Genomic DNA, 17,183 nt, shown 5'->3' on the forward strand with positions numbered 1-17,183 from the left:
AGTTTTGAAAAGGGACCTCTTTTGCTTCTGTATTCACTCCCTGTACTACCAAATTTCTCTTCAGAGTTTTGTAAGTTGTGTCCACCCCATCCCTGTGGCCCCTCTCACAGATTCCACCATTCCTCCTGGATCCTCCTGTCTCCTCATGCCACATCCGTGGTTTACCAATCCTGGGGCTTGTGCCCCCTGCTCTGGGGTCACACCACCACCATGGCCCATGCCTTTCCAGGGCCAGGTCTCCTAGTCCTCTATCTGGATGGTTTCGTCAGCCTCCTGCCTGCCCCAGTGTTCCCCACACTTCCCCCTGCACGGAGCAGCCAGAAGGACCTGCTTAAAAATGCACAGAACCAGCTCTGCCAGGACCTCCCATGTTCCCCACTCCTCCCAGGTCATGGCTGAGCCCCTGAGCTTGTCATTCTGTGGTTGGTTCCACTCAAACCACAACCCTGCCCTTAAGCTCCCCTCCCCACCCTTGCAGCCATGGCCCCATAAGATTTTCTCCATACTCACTTCCTTGAGTGTGCCCTGGGGCCTCCAGCATCCTCTCTTGCTGTCCCCTCTCTTCACTTAGCCTTTCTCATTCTTTGGGCCTGGGTTACCTTCCCAAGAAGCCTTCGGACCCTCCCAGCCTGATGGCCCTGACTAGATGTCTCTCCTGAATGTGCCCACAGCGCCCCCTGCTGACTGGTATGGAGATCATGAGGAAGGATTGGGCTTGGTGGTTTGTTTCTGCATCTGTGACTGCTGCCCTGTTCCCTCTCTGGACTGTCAGCCTGTGGGAAGACTGTGTGTGCTTCATGTGTTATGTACCTGGTACCTACACCGGGTGGGAATCAGGAGGAGTCCCATGGATGTGGGGTGGCTAAGACCACTGTGAAGCTGGGGGCTGGGACTTCCTGCCCAGAGTGGCCTCAACTATCACTGCGTGGAGGTCAGGAAAGGCAGAGCAGAAACCACTCTGCACAGGGTGCACCAGCAAGCCCCCCAAGGGGTGGCGCGTGGCTACTAGGAGGGTCGCTCCCCAATGTGGCCCTCAGGGGCTTCCAGCCTTTTCTGCCATCAAAAGGGCTCAGATTTTGGGGACCTTTTGCTTCCCGTCTCTGCCTTCAGTGCCAAGGGCCAGCGTGTTTCACCAAAAGCCCGTGTGCTTTGTTGCCGGGGGCTGAGTTCTTGCTCCAGGGTCCTAAGTTTTGTGTCTTGCCTTCAGATGCAGCAGAAGGTCAAGGTAACAATGTACTTTGACTTACTTGTTTTTCTCTTCTGCTTTGGCCTCAATGCCTCATTGTCTCCCCCTCCCCCCCCCCTCACCATTCTGCTGCTCTTGCTCCTTCTCACCGCTCTCCACCGCTCTTCCTTGGCACTTTCCAACTTGGCTGCAACCACATCATCTTTAGCTTTCCCTGATACACATGGGAGGGTGCCACCTGCCAGACTTTCTGTCCCTAGGCTGGGTTCAGGGATGTGTGGGAGGGGGTGAAGGTCCTGTGTAGGATTCAGATGCCCCCTGGTGGTCATCCCTGAGGAGCAAACCAGATGGCTGCCCACAGGTAAAAGCCAGTCCAGTGCATGCCAGGGTGGCAGCTGGACAGTGATCAGAGGTCAAGGAGTCTCCCATCCCCTGCCCATCAGCTGGGGATAGCTTTCCCCAGCTCCATCACCTACCCTGTCCCATATGGGGGCCAGCCACACCTGCTGACAGATGCCCACATTTTTACTGGACACATCTGGTGTCACCTTGAGCCAGCAAGCATCAGGGCATACAGGCATACTTTTCTAGGCAAGGAGCCTGAATGCAGCCTAGGAGGGTGGAGTGACTTACACTGGTGCCTACTCATTTGTTTGGTTGGTTGTAACCATGATCCAGTGTTCCCACAGGCCCAGAGCTCTGATGAGATTTCCAGTCTCTTGCCCATCTAAGGATAAGACAGGGGCTCTTGACTCTCCCCAAGTAGCAGGGGTTGGGTCCACTCCGAGTCCTGAGTAATGGCCCTTGTGTCCAGCATGGTGCTGCTCAGTGGCCAGAGCGCTGGCATGCAGAGCATGCTTTGTAGAGTCCCCAAGTCCCTCTCGAAAGTAGGTGGGAGAAAGCCCAAATAACTAGACCAGAGCAGCTGTTGCTGGACCCTAGCACCTGTATGTGCTGGGGCAGGGCCAGTGCCATTCCCACTGCCTAGAGGATCTGGTTGGCCTCTCCATGCAGGTGTTGCCGGGAAGGCTGTACACTAGCAGGAGGCTTTGCAGGCATCTCCAAAGTGAGCTCCACTCAGCTATCTGCCCCTCTACTCAGCATCCATCAGTTACTCATGCAGTGCTTGGCTCCCTCTCTGCCTCCCTGGCCCCTGGCCCAGCATATGGACCCATGGATGACACTGAGCCTTGCTATTGGGTGCCCCCTCTGCTGAGCGGAGCTGCTGTCTGGCCCACAATCTACATGCGGTGCCACCTGCGCTATGCGGATGGGGTTTGTCAGGGGCCTTTGCCATGTGCTACCATTTCTGAGGATGATGATGAGAATTGGGCAGGCAGCACACTCCCAGCCAGCCACTCTGCCTAGATGAAGACATTTAGGTGGCTCGGGGTGCAGGGTCCGAGTCTGTGAAGGGAGTTGGAGGACTTAGTCGGGAGTGCTTGATCATGGTGGGAGACCCTTTGGTTCGGTTGCTAACTCTGCCCTTTGCCCTTTGCAGAGGGTCTCAATGCAGACTACGTGAAGGGAGAGAACCTGGAAGCTGTTGTGTGTGAAGAACCTCAAGGTAAAGACTTTTTGGTCAGTGTCCCTTGCCAAAGGTCCCCTAGTTGGTGAGCCCAGCACTGTGCTAGGGAAGCAGGAAGTGCAGAGGTGTCTGTTTCTAGAATATCCAGGCAGAACAAGGGCTGCAGTGGCCCAGAGGTCCCTGCACTCAGCCCCTGATCAGATGGCCATCAGGGAGAGTGGGACCACAGCCAGGGCCAGCTGATGCTGTGTTGAGGACTTCGGTGCACTATTGGGGCTCGGGCTGTGCTCCTGAGTTATCTGAGCATGAGCCCCAGGCCCCTGTACTCCCTACAATGAAAATAGATGACTCCAGACAAATTCTCATAGAGCCCTGGGGAATATTTTACCCTAGACACATAAACTTTCAATTTGAAAATTGCCAAAGGCAAGAGGGAACTTGGTTAAAACATAGACCCTATTATAGGAACCCGTCTCCCTCCCTTCCTCCCTCCCTTTTTCCCTCCCCCTCCCTCATTTCCTCCCTTTCTCCCTCTACCCTCTCTTCCCCCCTCTCCCTCCCTCCTTCCCTCCCTCCCTGTCTCCTTCATGGTCATGAAGCCCTTTCTGGGTGCAGGAGCCATCAGCAATGGAGGCTGCATAAGGTTCAGCTGCTGGCCTGGAGGGCCAATTTCTCAGGGTAGATACCACCTATGGCTCCAGAATTTGAGTGGGGTGGTCAGGAAAGGCTGTTTTCCTCAGTAGAGGCTGGGTAGGCATCTTGTGGCTATATTAGAGGGCAGCAGCAGTGGGGGTGCACAGCGTGCCCCATGCCCTTGCTCAGGATGGGTACTTGACAGTACTGCACTGAATGGATTAAACAGCCCCGAATTAAAACATGGGAAAACTGGCTCTACAGCAGCATTCACTATAAGCATTTTTAAAACTCTTAGCCAACATTGTGTGAGCACGTTCTGTGGACCAGGTACTGTGTCGAGTGCTTTATTTAAAATCCGCCCAGCAACCCCATCAGAAGCATTCCCATTACAGATGAGGAAATGGGTTGCCCTGACTGGGGACAGAGTGGGCACTAGAGGGGAGTTTGGCCAGGAGGGGCTGTGCTGCCCCAGCCCCTGAACAGGACAGACAGGGAACCAGCTCGCTGTCCCCAGCAGGGGCTGACTTGTGTATTTGCGCCTTCTGTGCAGTGTGGAAATGAATCCCTTCTAACGGGTGTTTTCTCTTCCCAGTGAAATGTTTAGAACTGCCACCACAGTCCGCGGAGCCACCGCAGCCCCAGCCGCCTCGGATCTGAGGGTCCCTTGCAGCAGCCGCTCACAGTGGTCCTGCCACTGAGGACCAAGATCCTTATTTCATTTGGACCCGCAGCTGCTGTACTGTTCCTTTGATATCATTGGCTTCTCGTTGTTCTTAAGTTTTCTGGATGAGCTCTTGGTGTTCGTGAGTTTGGTTTCTGTGCCCTGCAGACAGGATGGTGGTGCCCTCCCTGCCACAGATACCCTGAAATCCAGCTGTGGGAGCTGCTGGGTCACCCACTCCCCAAAACTAGACAATCCCAGGCCTTAGTGAGCTGGGGAGGGGGACCAAGCTGAGGGAGGCCAAGAGGACACTTGTGCTTAGGGGACAAGATATTGACCACAGGGTAGTGTGGTTCCTGACTCATTGGCGGGTTTCTGCCAAAAGGCAGCCCTAGTGTGACCTCAGAGAACAATCAGGGGGCCCAGCTAACAGACGGTGCTTAGAGCCCCTGCAAGGAATGAACCAGTGAACACCAGGTAACACTGGGCACACACGACACGCAGGGTGGAGGTGGGGGGTCATTTCTGTCCTTTCCAATTCCAGCTTTGACACTCACTGCTGGGCTTCCAGAGAGCTGGTCCATGTGGAGACTTTACATTTTACGTTTATTTAATTGCAAAAATGCATGCCATGCTAGTCCTGCCTTCAGAGTTTAGGAATTTTCTAGACAAGTACAAGCTGTGACTCTCAAGTCTAATTCCCATCTGATTCCATAGGGGACTGGATGTGGTCTTCAGGCTGACATGATTAGTTTTTAGGAATCATTTATGTATTAGAAATGAATTTATCCCCCTTCCTCTTGTGTTCTTATTTGGTAGCAAAAGATACAGACATCAAGAATGAGTATCAAAGCCAGAAGCATGCTTGTTGTTTGCTTAGAAATATATTTGAGGGGAAGGGGAGGGGAGGGGAGGGGAGAAGAGGGGAGGGATGTTTGCTTGGTTTAGTGACATATGCCTGCCTTGGCAAGTTTATAGATATACTGTCTGGTCTGTTGATGATGAGCACTGGGGGCCTGCTCACTGTGGGAAACACCAGAACCCAGGGACTGGCTCCTCACTTGACCTGGCGCTATCTTACTTGGGCTGGAGCAGAGCTGACTTCCTGGAATGTTCTCTTTGGCCCACATGTGGTCCTGTTTCTGGGAGCTCTGCTGTCAGAGGCTGAGCTAGAGTATAGAGTCACTGTCTACTGATAATAAGTTTGGAGTGTCAAAAGTCACTCCCTGAGAACATAATGAAGGTCAGCAGGAAGATAGGCTCCTATTTACACAAGTTCATGTGCCTCTGCCCTGCACAGGAGGCCCCACCAGTCTCCCAGGCTCTATGTTAGCTCCTTGTCTGCTGAGCTGGGAGAGCCGACTCCAACTTAAGGAAACAGTTGAAATCTGAACAGACCCCATAGGTTATCTAATGCATGCCTCATGTGTTCATTTATGCACTTGTTTTAAAAACATACTCCGCTGTGATGGTAATCAGTTCAGTTGGATTGTGTGGCTCAGTGCTGCCCTTCGGATCCATTCCCAATGCAGGCCTGCGGGTCCTAAAATGCCTTCTGTGTGGGGGTACCTCCCAGTCAGGCCAGGGGTATGTGTCTTTGAGGGGGCGTGGAGCACTGAGGACACTGGAGGAAGGAAAATCTGGCCTCCCCATGTTCCAAAAGATTGAGCAGGGGAGGCATTGCTTGCAAGGTATGCCTGTTTCTAACACCTCCCAGCCCTCACTAGCCAGATTGTTGTCAACTTTGCTCGGCTTCCCCGTCCCAACGATGACAAGAGCTGATGGCCTGAATCCCTGGCCAGTGCTGGGCTGGAGGCAGCTATGAAGGATTTTTGCATCTATGGCTTGTTGCTACGTAGATAGATTGACCTCAGGACCCAGGGACAGCCAGTGTCCTAAGGACAGGAGTCAGAGAGGGATTGTGTTAGGATGTCTGAGCACCAAGGCCCTCCTGAGGCCTTTAACGGGGAAAAAAAGGGCCAGCGTTTGCATGTGATTAAATACTCTCTCCCTGCCACTGGGAACTGTGGACATTTTATAGAGAAGTCAGTCACAGCAGTGAGTAGGATGAGGAGTGATGTGGCCTGTATGGCCCCTGGCATGGCGAGGATTGGCACTGGAATTAGTTGGGTTTCTCCCCTTAGCTTTAACCTGAGGCTTGTGATGGCAAAGAACCTGCACTCCTCCATCTGGGATGAGAAGTCAACACGCTCTGTAAAGCCACATTCTGAGCAGCACTGACTTCAGTTGCCAAACCCATTTTGTTCCTCCCTAGCTCTCGGGGTGCCTTCTGCAGAATGAGTGCTCAAACCTGCTGCTAGTGGCTGGCCAAGCCTGGAAAGTCACTCAGCCACCCATTTGCAGAGCTGTCAACCCAGGTGGAGTACTGATACCTGCAGAAGCCTATGGGGCTTTTGTAACTATGTGATTATCTGAAAGTTGCATTGGCTGGTGTGGGCCTCTCTCAGATGATAAGGGAGATAAAGTGAGTGAATTAGAAGGGCCAGTTGAAAAGAGCCAATCCGTATCAGCTTAACGTGGTGGGCAGGTTGGGGGGGCGGGGGAGGAGAGCTGGCTCAGTGTTATTAACAGCACGTGGAGGAAGGAGACATGGCAGCTTTGTGGGGTGGAATACCCTCTCAGGTCGGACCCATAGAACAGTGCCAGCCCACTGTCTTGGCTACTTGGGTTGGGAGTTAGTATGAGTTCTCTGAGGAAGAAGAAATAGAGACTGATCAAGTCCCCAGTACTTTTTATGTGCTTGTATTTAAGAGTGAATTGTAAACTGTCTCGTCTTTGCATTAAACAAAATGGAACCTAAGAGATTATTGCATTGTGGTGGCGTTCAAGGCACTTCCTTTGTCAGGTGATGCTGTTTTTTTCCCCTAATTATGATATGGAGCTGACCTCCTCCACACCCTCCCCAGCCAAAGGTATTTCTCTGGAAGGAGAGAGGTAGGTTAGGGCTTCCAGGGGGTGGCCCCCCTCAGGGTATAAGGAGCTAAGGCCTAGAGCTGTACAGTGACGTGCCTGATGTTCCAGGGTGAGTGGGGGGCAAGGGGTGGCGGGAGGGCAAAGGCTCCAGACTCCTGACTCCCAAGCCCACTGCTTTGCCTTCTTCAATGAAAGGCAGTATCGAGGGTGGCTGTGAGGTCTGTGCAGTGGTTTCAGCCAGAGAAACTGAGCAAGGAGGAGGGCCCTGTACCCCATCACTCATTGCTGCTCTGTGTGGAATGGCCTGTTTGGGATAAAGTGTGCTCTTGTCATGACCCCACAGCTTGGCTTACAGACTGAAAAGACAGCCTGACATTTCAGCATGAGCAAGATGCAGTGGACACTAGGAGGGCTTCCACATTGAGGTGGGTGGCATTTTTGTTCTAGTAGTAAAACAGCACTAAGTCTTCAAACCCAAACCCACCGAGTGACTTTTCAGTGCAGAGGTTCTGCATGGCCAACTGGGGTCTCACACAGTGGCCCTCCCAGCCTTGCTACTCAGCTGTCACTGCTGAGGACTACAGCTACAGTGACTGCTCCATGGAGAGGGACAGGGATCGAGGACTTCTTAAGAAGGGTGAGCCTCAGGGGTACCATGGTTTCATCCAAGCCCTTCCAGCCCACCAGAAGGCCAGCATTCCTTATGTAGACTTGGGGTGGGGACTCTGGGGCTTCTCAGAAGTGCACCCAGTTTTAGGCTCCAGGACTCATGGCCTGGAAAGACAGCTCTGCCTCCTCAGAGCCGCACCTGGTTCTCAGGTGTCTCCAGTCCTTTCCTGTGTCCTTAACATTTTTTCAAGGTTAAGGTCAAGAGGCATTTCAGATTTTTAAATCACAGTACTTACCCATTTCAGCCAAAACACTGAAGACTTAAGATAAATTGCATTTATGATTTAGTAAATGAATTCAATTATTTAAAGGCACATAATAAAATAACATGGATTGAATGTTTACCATTACTAATTTCCCCCAAGGGGGGCGGGGGGGAATCTACCAAAACACTTAAAAAAAGAAACCACAGAGCAAAGATATTATCATTTTAATTACAGATTGTAATATAGTGCATCAGGTGAGGCAAATACGATACTGTACCAGTTTTTAAAAATCTGCACCGTAAAGGTTTTACATTCTAGTACACTTAAATAAAACTGAAAAAAAAAAGAACTGCTTAGGTAACAAAACTATACTTCAAATTATTTTAGAAATAGTTTTGTGCTAGGAACATATAAAGGAGAATGATCTCGATTGCTGCTTTCAAATCGAATGGGAGTTTCAAGGGCTCCTCCTAGGGCCCCACATGCAGAGGAGGGTGCGACAGCCCAGCCTAGGCCCCCACCCTGCCCAGCACCAAGCTAGGTGACCTGGGCAAGAATAAGCCCTCTCTGCTGCTCTGGTTCTGTCAGAAGCCTCATCCAGTCCCCACCAAGTTTAATAGTCTTAGTGCAGCTGGGGATTAAAGGATATTTCTAGGGAACAAAAAAAGGGAATGTCTCCATTTAGGAAGAAAACAGTGTATCAATGAATAATCCAGTTTATCCATTTGTAAATAAGCTTTCAGATATGTTGGGAGCATAAATCAAAAGCTAATATAAATTGAACTATGATTTAGAAACAAATCCCCAGCTGATAAAAATGGAGAATTCATTTTAGGTAATCAAATTACTTGGAAGAAGTACTTCTGATACCTTACAAGTACCAGATAATTTTCTTTAAGAATCAGAAAGTTCCAAGTTGAAAAAACATCTATTCTCTTAACTATTTGTAAAAAAATCTTTTTTAAGAATATATTTTCAAAAATAAGGTCAATATGTAAGACTGTGCATGGCGTCCACTAATTAAACAAACTAGATATTCCAATGCAGTTGTACTCAGCTCTAACCCTATGGGCTTCTGAGGCTCCCTGACTCCAAAGGCAAGCTTAACTCCTGCAGTGATGGGGGTCCCAGTGATTGGCAGAAATGGGCAGGGCAGGGGGAGGGTTTGGCCTGCTGGGGCGGGTACAAGATTCTGTGACACCACACAGAGGAACTCAGCTCTAGCACTAGTGGATGGACCAGCTGATGGTAAATTAGTTCCTGCCCACAATGACAGAGTCCCAGAACCCAAAGTCAGGAGGGAAGGCTCAAAACTGGGAGGAGAGGCCTGGCCGGAGAAGGTTGGCTCTGAGATGAGAAAACCCAGGGAAGTGCGTGTTATGCTTTTGGCAACTGAAGCCACAGCTCAGTGGTTGCTTTAAAATACTGACATGAAGTCATATGAATAAACTGAATTAAAGAGATCTTCAGACAGGCAGATAACAGGTGAGAGCGGACTCAGAAGCAGGAGGCTGCAAGGTCAGACAGGCCAGGAGCTGTGGACAGCTCTGTGAAGGAGCCCACGGGGAGGCCAGCACAGAGCTGCCAGAGTCCTCCCCCTCTGCCAAGCCATCCCGAGGGAAACTGCTGCTATTGCCATCAGTGGCCTAGGCCACCTCAGGAGGCAAGTACCAAAGTTAGGTGAGGCTAAAACACAATGCCTTTTAAACAACAGTATTCAAGTCGTGTTTTAAATGTACCACATAAAAGTTATCATGAGCTGTTTTTGAAAAGAATTTCTCACAGTCCAGTTAGCAGATACCTCCTGGGGTGACTAGTATAAACATAAAAAAGGACATAGGAAAATAAATGCATATTTCTCTTTTTAAAAAATACCTTACATGTACACAACAGTAATTGGTACAGGGGCCCCCTTGCAAGAACTCTAGAACAGAGGGCAATGGTCTGTTTTTCCCCCAAAATAGTTAACTTTAAAACAGTCAAGTTGTAGCAAGGAGCTGAAAGAAGCCCGGGGCTGGCAACATGGTCTCTAAGTAAATGGTGTTTGTTTTAATGAAGGAAAGAAATGGTATGAGACTTTCTTGAACCTAAGCACTATGTTCCATTCACTATGGCTTCTCCCAAGCGCCTGGGCCGGTCACAGGGTCAATGGGACAGACAGCCACCCCTGAGAAACCCAACAGGAGGGAAATGGGATGTTCAGAAAACAAAAAAGTATAGACGACAGTGGGAGCTGGCACCTAGCCACACACAGGGTCGCTGGTTGGAAGTGCTGTCCAGATGTGGAGGGCACTGGGCCTAATCCTAAAAGACAAGATCACAATCTATAGCCGGAACAGGTCGCAGGACCCTTGCCTGAGTCACCGGGGAAAGCAGTGGAGCCGCAGGATGGCCTTGATGGCTGGACTCACCGGAACTACTGTCTCTGCAGCATCAGACTGAGGTGTGGACGGGTGTGACTGAGTGGGAAGGTGAGGAACCCCGCTCAGATGGGGATGAGGCTCGAGTGGCCACCTCCCGCTGCAGGTCCTCCACCCTCTTCTGCAGCTCCGCCCTCACAGCCAGCAGCTCCTTGAGATTTTGGTGAATTGGCATCTGGGGGCAAGCAGGACACAGCTGCGTTAGCCACTCATGGGCAGTTTCAGCATGCAGATGCTTCTAACTGCAGGATGAGTTCACAACCAAGATGCCCATGTGTCCTCATGCCAAGCTACAGGGACTCTCTACCCAGGAGCCAGAGGTTCCAGCTAACCCCGTGGGGATGCTTTTGTCACCCTGTGCTCCCCTGCCAGCTTGGCCAAATTCCCAGAGAACACAAGCGGGCTCAGGTGAAACCTCAACCTGCGCATCAGGCAAGGCCACAGGTACTGACTGGTCGTAAAATGCTACTGGCTTCTGCCCCTCGCACGCATACATACCTCCATTACCTCTGAATTTTTACAATTTTATAAATAGCTCTACTGACTAAAAATGCTTCTGTTAAATCAGCACTTTCTACAACTTGAAGTTTTATTCATTTTCATTGATTGGAATAGGAGCTAGCAGAAGCCCCTGGAGAGGGCAGTGCCAGCAGAGGGGAGTCCCCTGGGGACACTGGCTCTTCCCTCCCTCCTTCCTTCCATACAGCTAGGCACAACCACTTAACACCCTCTAATGCAACGGTTCTCAACCTGTGGGTCGCAAACAATGAAAATACTTCCTGCATATCAGATATTTACATTACAATTCATAACAGTAGCAAAATTACAGTTATGAAGTAGCAATGAAAATAATTTTATGGTTGGGGGTCACCACAACATGAGGAACTGTATTAAAGGGTCGCCGCATTAGGAAGGTTGAGAACCACTGCAATGGCTTCTTCGTGCCACCCTAAGGGTAACAGCCTGGCCTTGTCCTCAAGGCCCTGTGTAGTCTGACCCCAGCCTGCCTCTCCTGCTCACCTCTCACCAGGTCCAACATTCCAGAACCTTCCAGGTATTGGAAGCATGTGCTGTCCCTTCTGCCTGGAGTACTCTTCCCCCAGCCTTTTCACACAGGTGCTTGCTTCAGCCCACAGGGACCAGTGTAAATAGCACATGCTCTGGGGGTGGGGGGGACACTTTTGGACTCTCCACTCCTACCAGGCCTGTCTATTTCATCATTTACCTCCACCAAAGACTGAACTGTCCCATTAGGGAAGCCAATGATGACGAGCCTGACTGGAAGAAAGAGGGAAGGTGGAAGACAGGTGAGAGGGTCAGAGATCAGAGAAGGGGGAAACAGATGAGAAAGGGACAGATGAGAGGGAGGGGCAGAGACATGAGAGAAAGAGGAAGAGAGAAACAGAGACAAGGGGGTGACAGATGAGAGGGGAAGAGAGGGACAGGCAGAAAACGAAAGCGGGACAGAGATGTGAGTGAGCGAGCCAGAGAAGAAAGGAAGTGAGATGAAAAAGAGACAGGGCAGCCAGGTGCCCCCATCATAGCACGGTGGCTTGGTGACCAGCACCGAAGAGGCCGAGAACAAACTGCTGACTTTGGCAGGTCAGAGGAAGAAGGGAGCAACAAGGCCCAGCCCTACCACCCATCAAGGTAGGAATTCATTTTACACTTGTACACCCACAAGGTCTCAGTGAGGCTAAGGGCCTTGCCCCACATCAGGCATCAGAGACAATCACCGCCAGAAATAGGATTTGGCCCTGGCTGCTTGGGGGCAGCCTTTCCTTCCACAACTGGCTGCACCAGGAGGCCTTGTGTGACTGACTTTGGCCACTAGGGGATGAGTGGCTCAAGGAGCAGGCCACTCCAAAGAGGAAAGGAGAACAGATTTTGGAACTGTGCTTGTGAGGAAGCTTTCTGGAGGCCAGATGATTGCTAACTGATATCATGGCACTCTGCACAGATGCCACAGAGCTAAGGACAGATGCTCGCTGGTACAGGGATAAACTTTACTGAACATTTAAAATGAGTTACTAATGGCTTACTGGCCACAAGTGAAATTTTTAAAAAAATCTGTATTTAAAACATTGACCAATGACCAATGTATACTAAATGTATACTATTTGTTTTCATGGAGTAAAGAGTTGAGACTGTGTCTCTCCAGCTTCAGATGTTCTTTAATAAAGAAAATATTTTACAACTCTTAGAAGTTAGCATTTTTGCTACTCAAAGCACACACTAAACCCAGAACCCGTTTAGTATGTAGAAATGTGTTCTGGCTGCCTTAGTGCTGAGATCCCCTCACACCAGTGTGGACATGTGTGCTTCCCTTGCTACCCTGCGCTGTAACATAGGAAGCGGCTAGTAGTCCCTTGCACCACATCAGAAATCTGCATGAGACACGGTAACAGCAGCTGGGCCCTCATATAGTAAATGGAGGGGAATTTCAAATAAGGGAAGGATTCTAAAGAAGGTTCTGAGACCACCAGCTATTGCTACCATGAGAGGCAGAGTAGGGGGTGACTCAGCGGCAGCCTGTGGGGCATGGAGTCCATCAGCCTGGGAGGAGGGGTGGCAGAGGTACAGGTGCAGGGGAACCTGAGGCCTGGTTCTAGGACCTGCTTGGACAGAAGGACAAGTACTGGGCTGAGCGGGCCCTGATCACGGAGTTCTGGAAAACAGGCCTCAGGTCTTGAGGGTGGCATGGCTGACTCAGAGGTTCCAGAGGTGGAAAGGGCTTCTGTAGCTAAAGCTTCGTGGAACAGATGGAATGACACAGGAAAAGAAGAAGCAAGTGATGAGCACCTTGGGCTGTGGTGTGAGAGAAAAAGGGAGCTGGTCAGGAGATGAAAAGCAGTCCCTTGGGCAGCAATTTGCACCTGTCAAACAGAACCTGGAGCTAAGTCTACAGTGAGTGACTTTTCCAGTAGGGTGGGAAGGTTAGTGAAGTGACAGTACCTTCAAAGTTCAAGTGCCAAGCCAACTGAAAAGGGAAATGAACAGTTTGGTCTTCCCCAAGGTTAGTGGGGCTTGGGATTGTTATAGGTGGAATTATATCCTATCCCCTCATTCATATGTGGAAGTTCTAACCCCCATACCACAGGTTGTGACTATATTTGGAGAAGTGTTTTTTATAGAGTTGATCAAGTCAAAGTGAAATCATTAAAGTTGTCCCTAATCCAATATGACTGTTGTTCTTATAAAAAGGGGAAATTTGGACACAAACACACATAAAAGGAAGATGATGGCCATCTACAAGACAAGGAGAGAGGCCTGGAGCAGATCATTCCCTCATGGGCCTCAGAAAGAACCAACCCAGCTGACACCATTCATCTTGTCCTTCTAGCCTGCAGATGTGGGAGACAACACATTTTTATTGTGTGAGCCACCCAGTCTGTGGTACTTTGCTATGGCAGCTCTAGCAGATTAAGACAGAGATGAAATGTGCCTGGAGAGACTGAAGACACTGAATGAGGGAAGAATTGAGAAGGAAGAGGGCAGAGAGGAAAGGCAGATTTGTGTATCTGTGGCCAACAGAAGTGATGATGTTAAGCAAGGCCCTGGAAACATACTCCAGGTGGACTTCCAGGAAATCCTAACAATATTTAACTTTAAAAAACAACTTCAGCAGAAAGCCTGTCCACGGAGGTGAGGGCTGCCTCCCATCAGTATGTTCCCCACCTAGCACCAACCATGCCCTGGCCACCCATGTGGAGGAGATTGAGGGTGGGGCAGGACTGTGTAGAGTAGAGGTTTGGGGGAGCACCATGGGGACCCTAACTGGTAGTGTCTGAACCACAGCTCAAACTCAGCCCCTGAAGACCAAGGGTGACCACAGCCGGGCTACCTGGCCTTGATGTGCACTGTTCTCTATTTTTTTAATCTCAGAAAATATCAGTGAAAAAGTGTGGCAGGAGAGGGAAACTTTACCCCTTCTTCAAGGGGCACTGTTCTGCAGCTCAGCACAGGCCCCCTTTCTGCTGTGCTACTAGAATCTAAACAAACCACGATGCATTTTTCAAATACCCTTCCACTGACTCCCCATATGGTACCCTGCATAATTGGTACTGCTACCCCCATAACACCTCTGAGTCAAGTTCCTGTAAAAGCTGAGTCAAACTTGGTAGCTAATAATACTTCATCTATGTACCATCAGCATAAGACAGAGGTGCTAAGATTTTTAACTCTAACCCAGCAAATGGCATCTGGGTTGATATGTGAAAGGAACCTGTTGGAACATGACTGCAAAGGGTTGAACCCTGAGAGTCAAGGGCAGAGGGCCTTCAGTATAATGTGCTTACACCTGGCATGCACCCATTTCTGAAATACCATCTTTACTTGAACAGAAAGACATACTCTTTTGAAAAGAAGAAAAACAAAAAGATACCTGAGGCCTCATTCGTGGATTCCATCGCACGTAATAGTTTACCCATAATTCCAAATGACTCATACTAGCAACAGGATATAAGACATGGTTTTCATAATTCACAAAGAAGGGATTAGAAAATTCATCGAGCTGACTATTGATATAAGACCATAAGGATATAGTCTTCGTATATATATCCTGAAAAACAAAAAAGGAATACATTGAAATAAATTCAGCTTTTCTTCACATCCTTAAGAATTTGTATTACATAAAGAAAAGGACTTGCATAACAAATGAATTGAATTCAAATTTTTATTTGAATTCAATTTACTAAGCTCCACACCCATCCCTCTGTCATGCATCACCTCATGCTAGGGATGACATGAAAACACACACTGATTACTGTCCTGGAAAAATGGATTGCTGAGTTAACATCTGGCAACTGCGTCTGTGTGAAGGCGGAATGAGAACTTTCTAACAGCCATAGAATGATGGGGCTCATCCATAGCAAATACATTTTTAATTCTGGTTTGCAGTTTGTTTTTTGACTCAATATTAATGACTGTGGGTAGAATTTACAGATAAGATTCCTTTCATTGGGAAACCATGGCTCTCTTGTGCAAAACACACCAGGGTTGCAGGCTGGAGAAGCCTTATATAGAGAAGTCAATATATCATTAAATTATATCTCCCCACCACCTGATTTTGTGGTACATGGTTTAGAAATGTTATGATCATTTACATTGCTCATGTTTATAAATGCTATCATCATTTACACTGCTCATCTGAATGAGAATATCCTGGTGGGGCAGGTAAATATTAAACATGGATCAAGCCCAGTGACAAAATAAAAACAAGAAAATGATGAGGCCAAGAGTATTTTCTACCATTCTGCTCTTTCCAAGACAGCTGACTTCCTCACAAGCTATCCAGACTCAGAAAATTCAATTCGGACCTTTTCATGACTTTATAAGAGAAACACCAGCATAATTCAAGGGACCCTGAATAGCCAAAACAATTTTGAAAAAGAACAAATTTGGAGGTCTCACATTTGCCAATTTGAAAACGTATTACAAAGATACAGTAATCAATACAGGTGGTAGTGGCATTGGAGGGATATAAATGTGGATTATTGGAATAGAAAAGAATACAGAAACAAATCCTCACATTTACAGTCAACTGACTTTCAATTAGAGTGCCAAGAAAATAGGGGAAAGATGATGGTCTTCTCAACAAATGGTGATGGGATAACTAGATAACCCAGCCGTGGGCCGGATCCGGCCCGTTTGAAATGAATACAACTAAAAAAAAAAAAAAAGACCGTACCCTTTTATGTAATGATGTTTACTTTGAATTTATATTAGTTCACACAAACACTCCATCCATGCTTTTGTTCCGGCCCTCCGGTCCAGTTTAAGAACCCATTGTGGCCCTCGAGTCAAAAAGTTTGCTCACCCCTGAGATAACCACATGCAAAAGAATGAAATTGGACCCTTACTACACATTGATGGGAAGTGATTGCTAATAGGTATAGGATTTCTTTTGAAGGTGACAAAAATTTTATGAAAAATGGTGATGGTTGCACACTCATTATACTAAAAACCACTGAACTGTACACTTAAAGGGTGAATTTATATCTCGAGAGAGCTGTTTTTTTAGAGTACATTTTAGCAAAAAAAAAGGGGGGGGCTACACCTACGTCCCTCTCCATTCAGTCCCCCTTCTACAGTGGCACTTAATGGGAAAGGCACTTGAGCAACTTGGAAAGCAATGGACAGGATATAATGCACTTACCTCTTTGAACCGCTGCTGTTCACAATTGCACAAGAAAGTCCCAAAGAGACAGCTATAAAGGTGATCCAAGATTGTAATCAAGAATAGCTCATTAAATTCGAACGCTGAAGGAAACTTAAATGGAGAGGGAAATAAGGTTAAAGTTCAATGTCTAAAACAGATTGGTACCAATATTTTTGTGAAAACACAGCTGACACATAACTATCTACAGTTTCAAGTCCAAGCTTATAGATCTGGCTGAACTGGAAGCAATAAAAATTGTACCTTCAATGCCTAAAAAGCTTATGGAGCCCTGGCTGGTGTGGCTCAGTTGGTTGGGCATCCTCCCATGCACCAATGGGTTGCTGGTTTGATTCCTGGTCAGAGCACATGCCTGAGTTGTGGGCTCAACCCACTGGGGGGCAGGGGGTGTGCGGAGGTAGCTGATCACTATTGCATTTTCACATCCATGATTCTCTCCCCCCCTACCTTCCCCTCTCTCTAAAAATCAATGAAAAATCTAAAAAAAAACAAAAAACACAAAAACTCATGGAGCTCCCATTTCTCCATGATGGTAGAAGTTCATATTCACTCTTCTGTCAGAAATAACTAGAAAGCTGGACAAGATATATGAAACAACTGTTTTCAGAAATTAGCAACAGACAGCATGGGACTGTGACCCCCAAGAGAAAGGAAACAGGGAGGTGAGCCCTACTATTGTCTCAGATTTCCACCTAGAGGTACATTCTGGGCCATGGAGAAGGCGGGGGAGTGATTACAGGCACAGCATATATCAGAAGTGACTCA

General features: G+C 48.5%; 2 protein-coding genes across 8 annotated transcripts in view; one reads left to right on the forward strand and one right to left on the reverse strand.

Moving 5' to 3' along the window:
• CD99L2 (CD99 molecule like 2) overlaps nucleotides 1-6,832 on the forward strand; it is a 91,470-nt gene extending 84,638 nt beyond the window's left edge. For all 3 annotated transcript variants that reach the window (XM_006087725.3, XM_023753040.1, XM_023753043.1), the window contains 2 exons: nucleotides 2,688-2,753; nucleotides 3,943-6,832. In XM_006087725.3, the coding sequence (XP_006087787.2) occupies nucleotides 2,688-2,753; nucleotides 3,943-4,007 (131 nt within the window). In that variant the 3' untranslated portion in view covers nucleotides 4,008-6,832. The remainder of the gene's footprint in view (nucleotides 1-2,687; nucleotides 2,754-3,942) is intronic.
• Nucleotides 6,833-8,028: 1,196 nt separating this feature from the next.
• The window catches only part of MTMR1 (myotubularin related protein 1), a 64,782-nt gene continuing 55,627 nt past the window's right edge, over nucleotides 8,029-17,183 (reverse strand). For 4 of the 5 annotated variants that reach the window (XM_006087735.3, XM_023753046.1, XM_023753044.1 and 1 more), the window contains 3 exons: nucleotides 16,398-16,511; nucleotides 14,625-14,801; nucleotides 8,029-10,415 (listed from right to left, as the gene is read on the reverse strand). In XM_006087735.3, coding sequence (XP_006087797.1) covers nucleotides 10,254-10,415; nucleotides 14,625-14,801; nucleotides 16,398-16,511 — 453 coding nt within the window. In that variant the 3' untranslated portion in view covers nucleotides 8,029-10,253. The remainder of the gene's footprint in view (nucleotides 10,416-14,624; nucleotides 14,802-16,397; nucleotides 16,512-17,183) is intronic. The other variant, XM_006087730.3, reaches the window with a different exon arrangement.

The sequence above is a fragment of the Myotis lucifugus genome, unplaced genomic scaffold, assembly GCF_000147115.1.
Source record: "Myotis lucifugus unplaced genomic scaffold, Myoluc2.0 scaffold_40, whole genome shotgun sequence".
NCBI classification, from domain to species: domain Eukaryota; kingdom Metazoa; phylum Chordata; class Mammalia; order Chiroptera; family Vespertilionidae; genus Myotis; species Myotis lucifugus.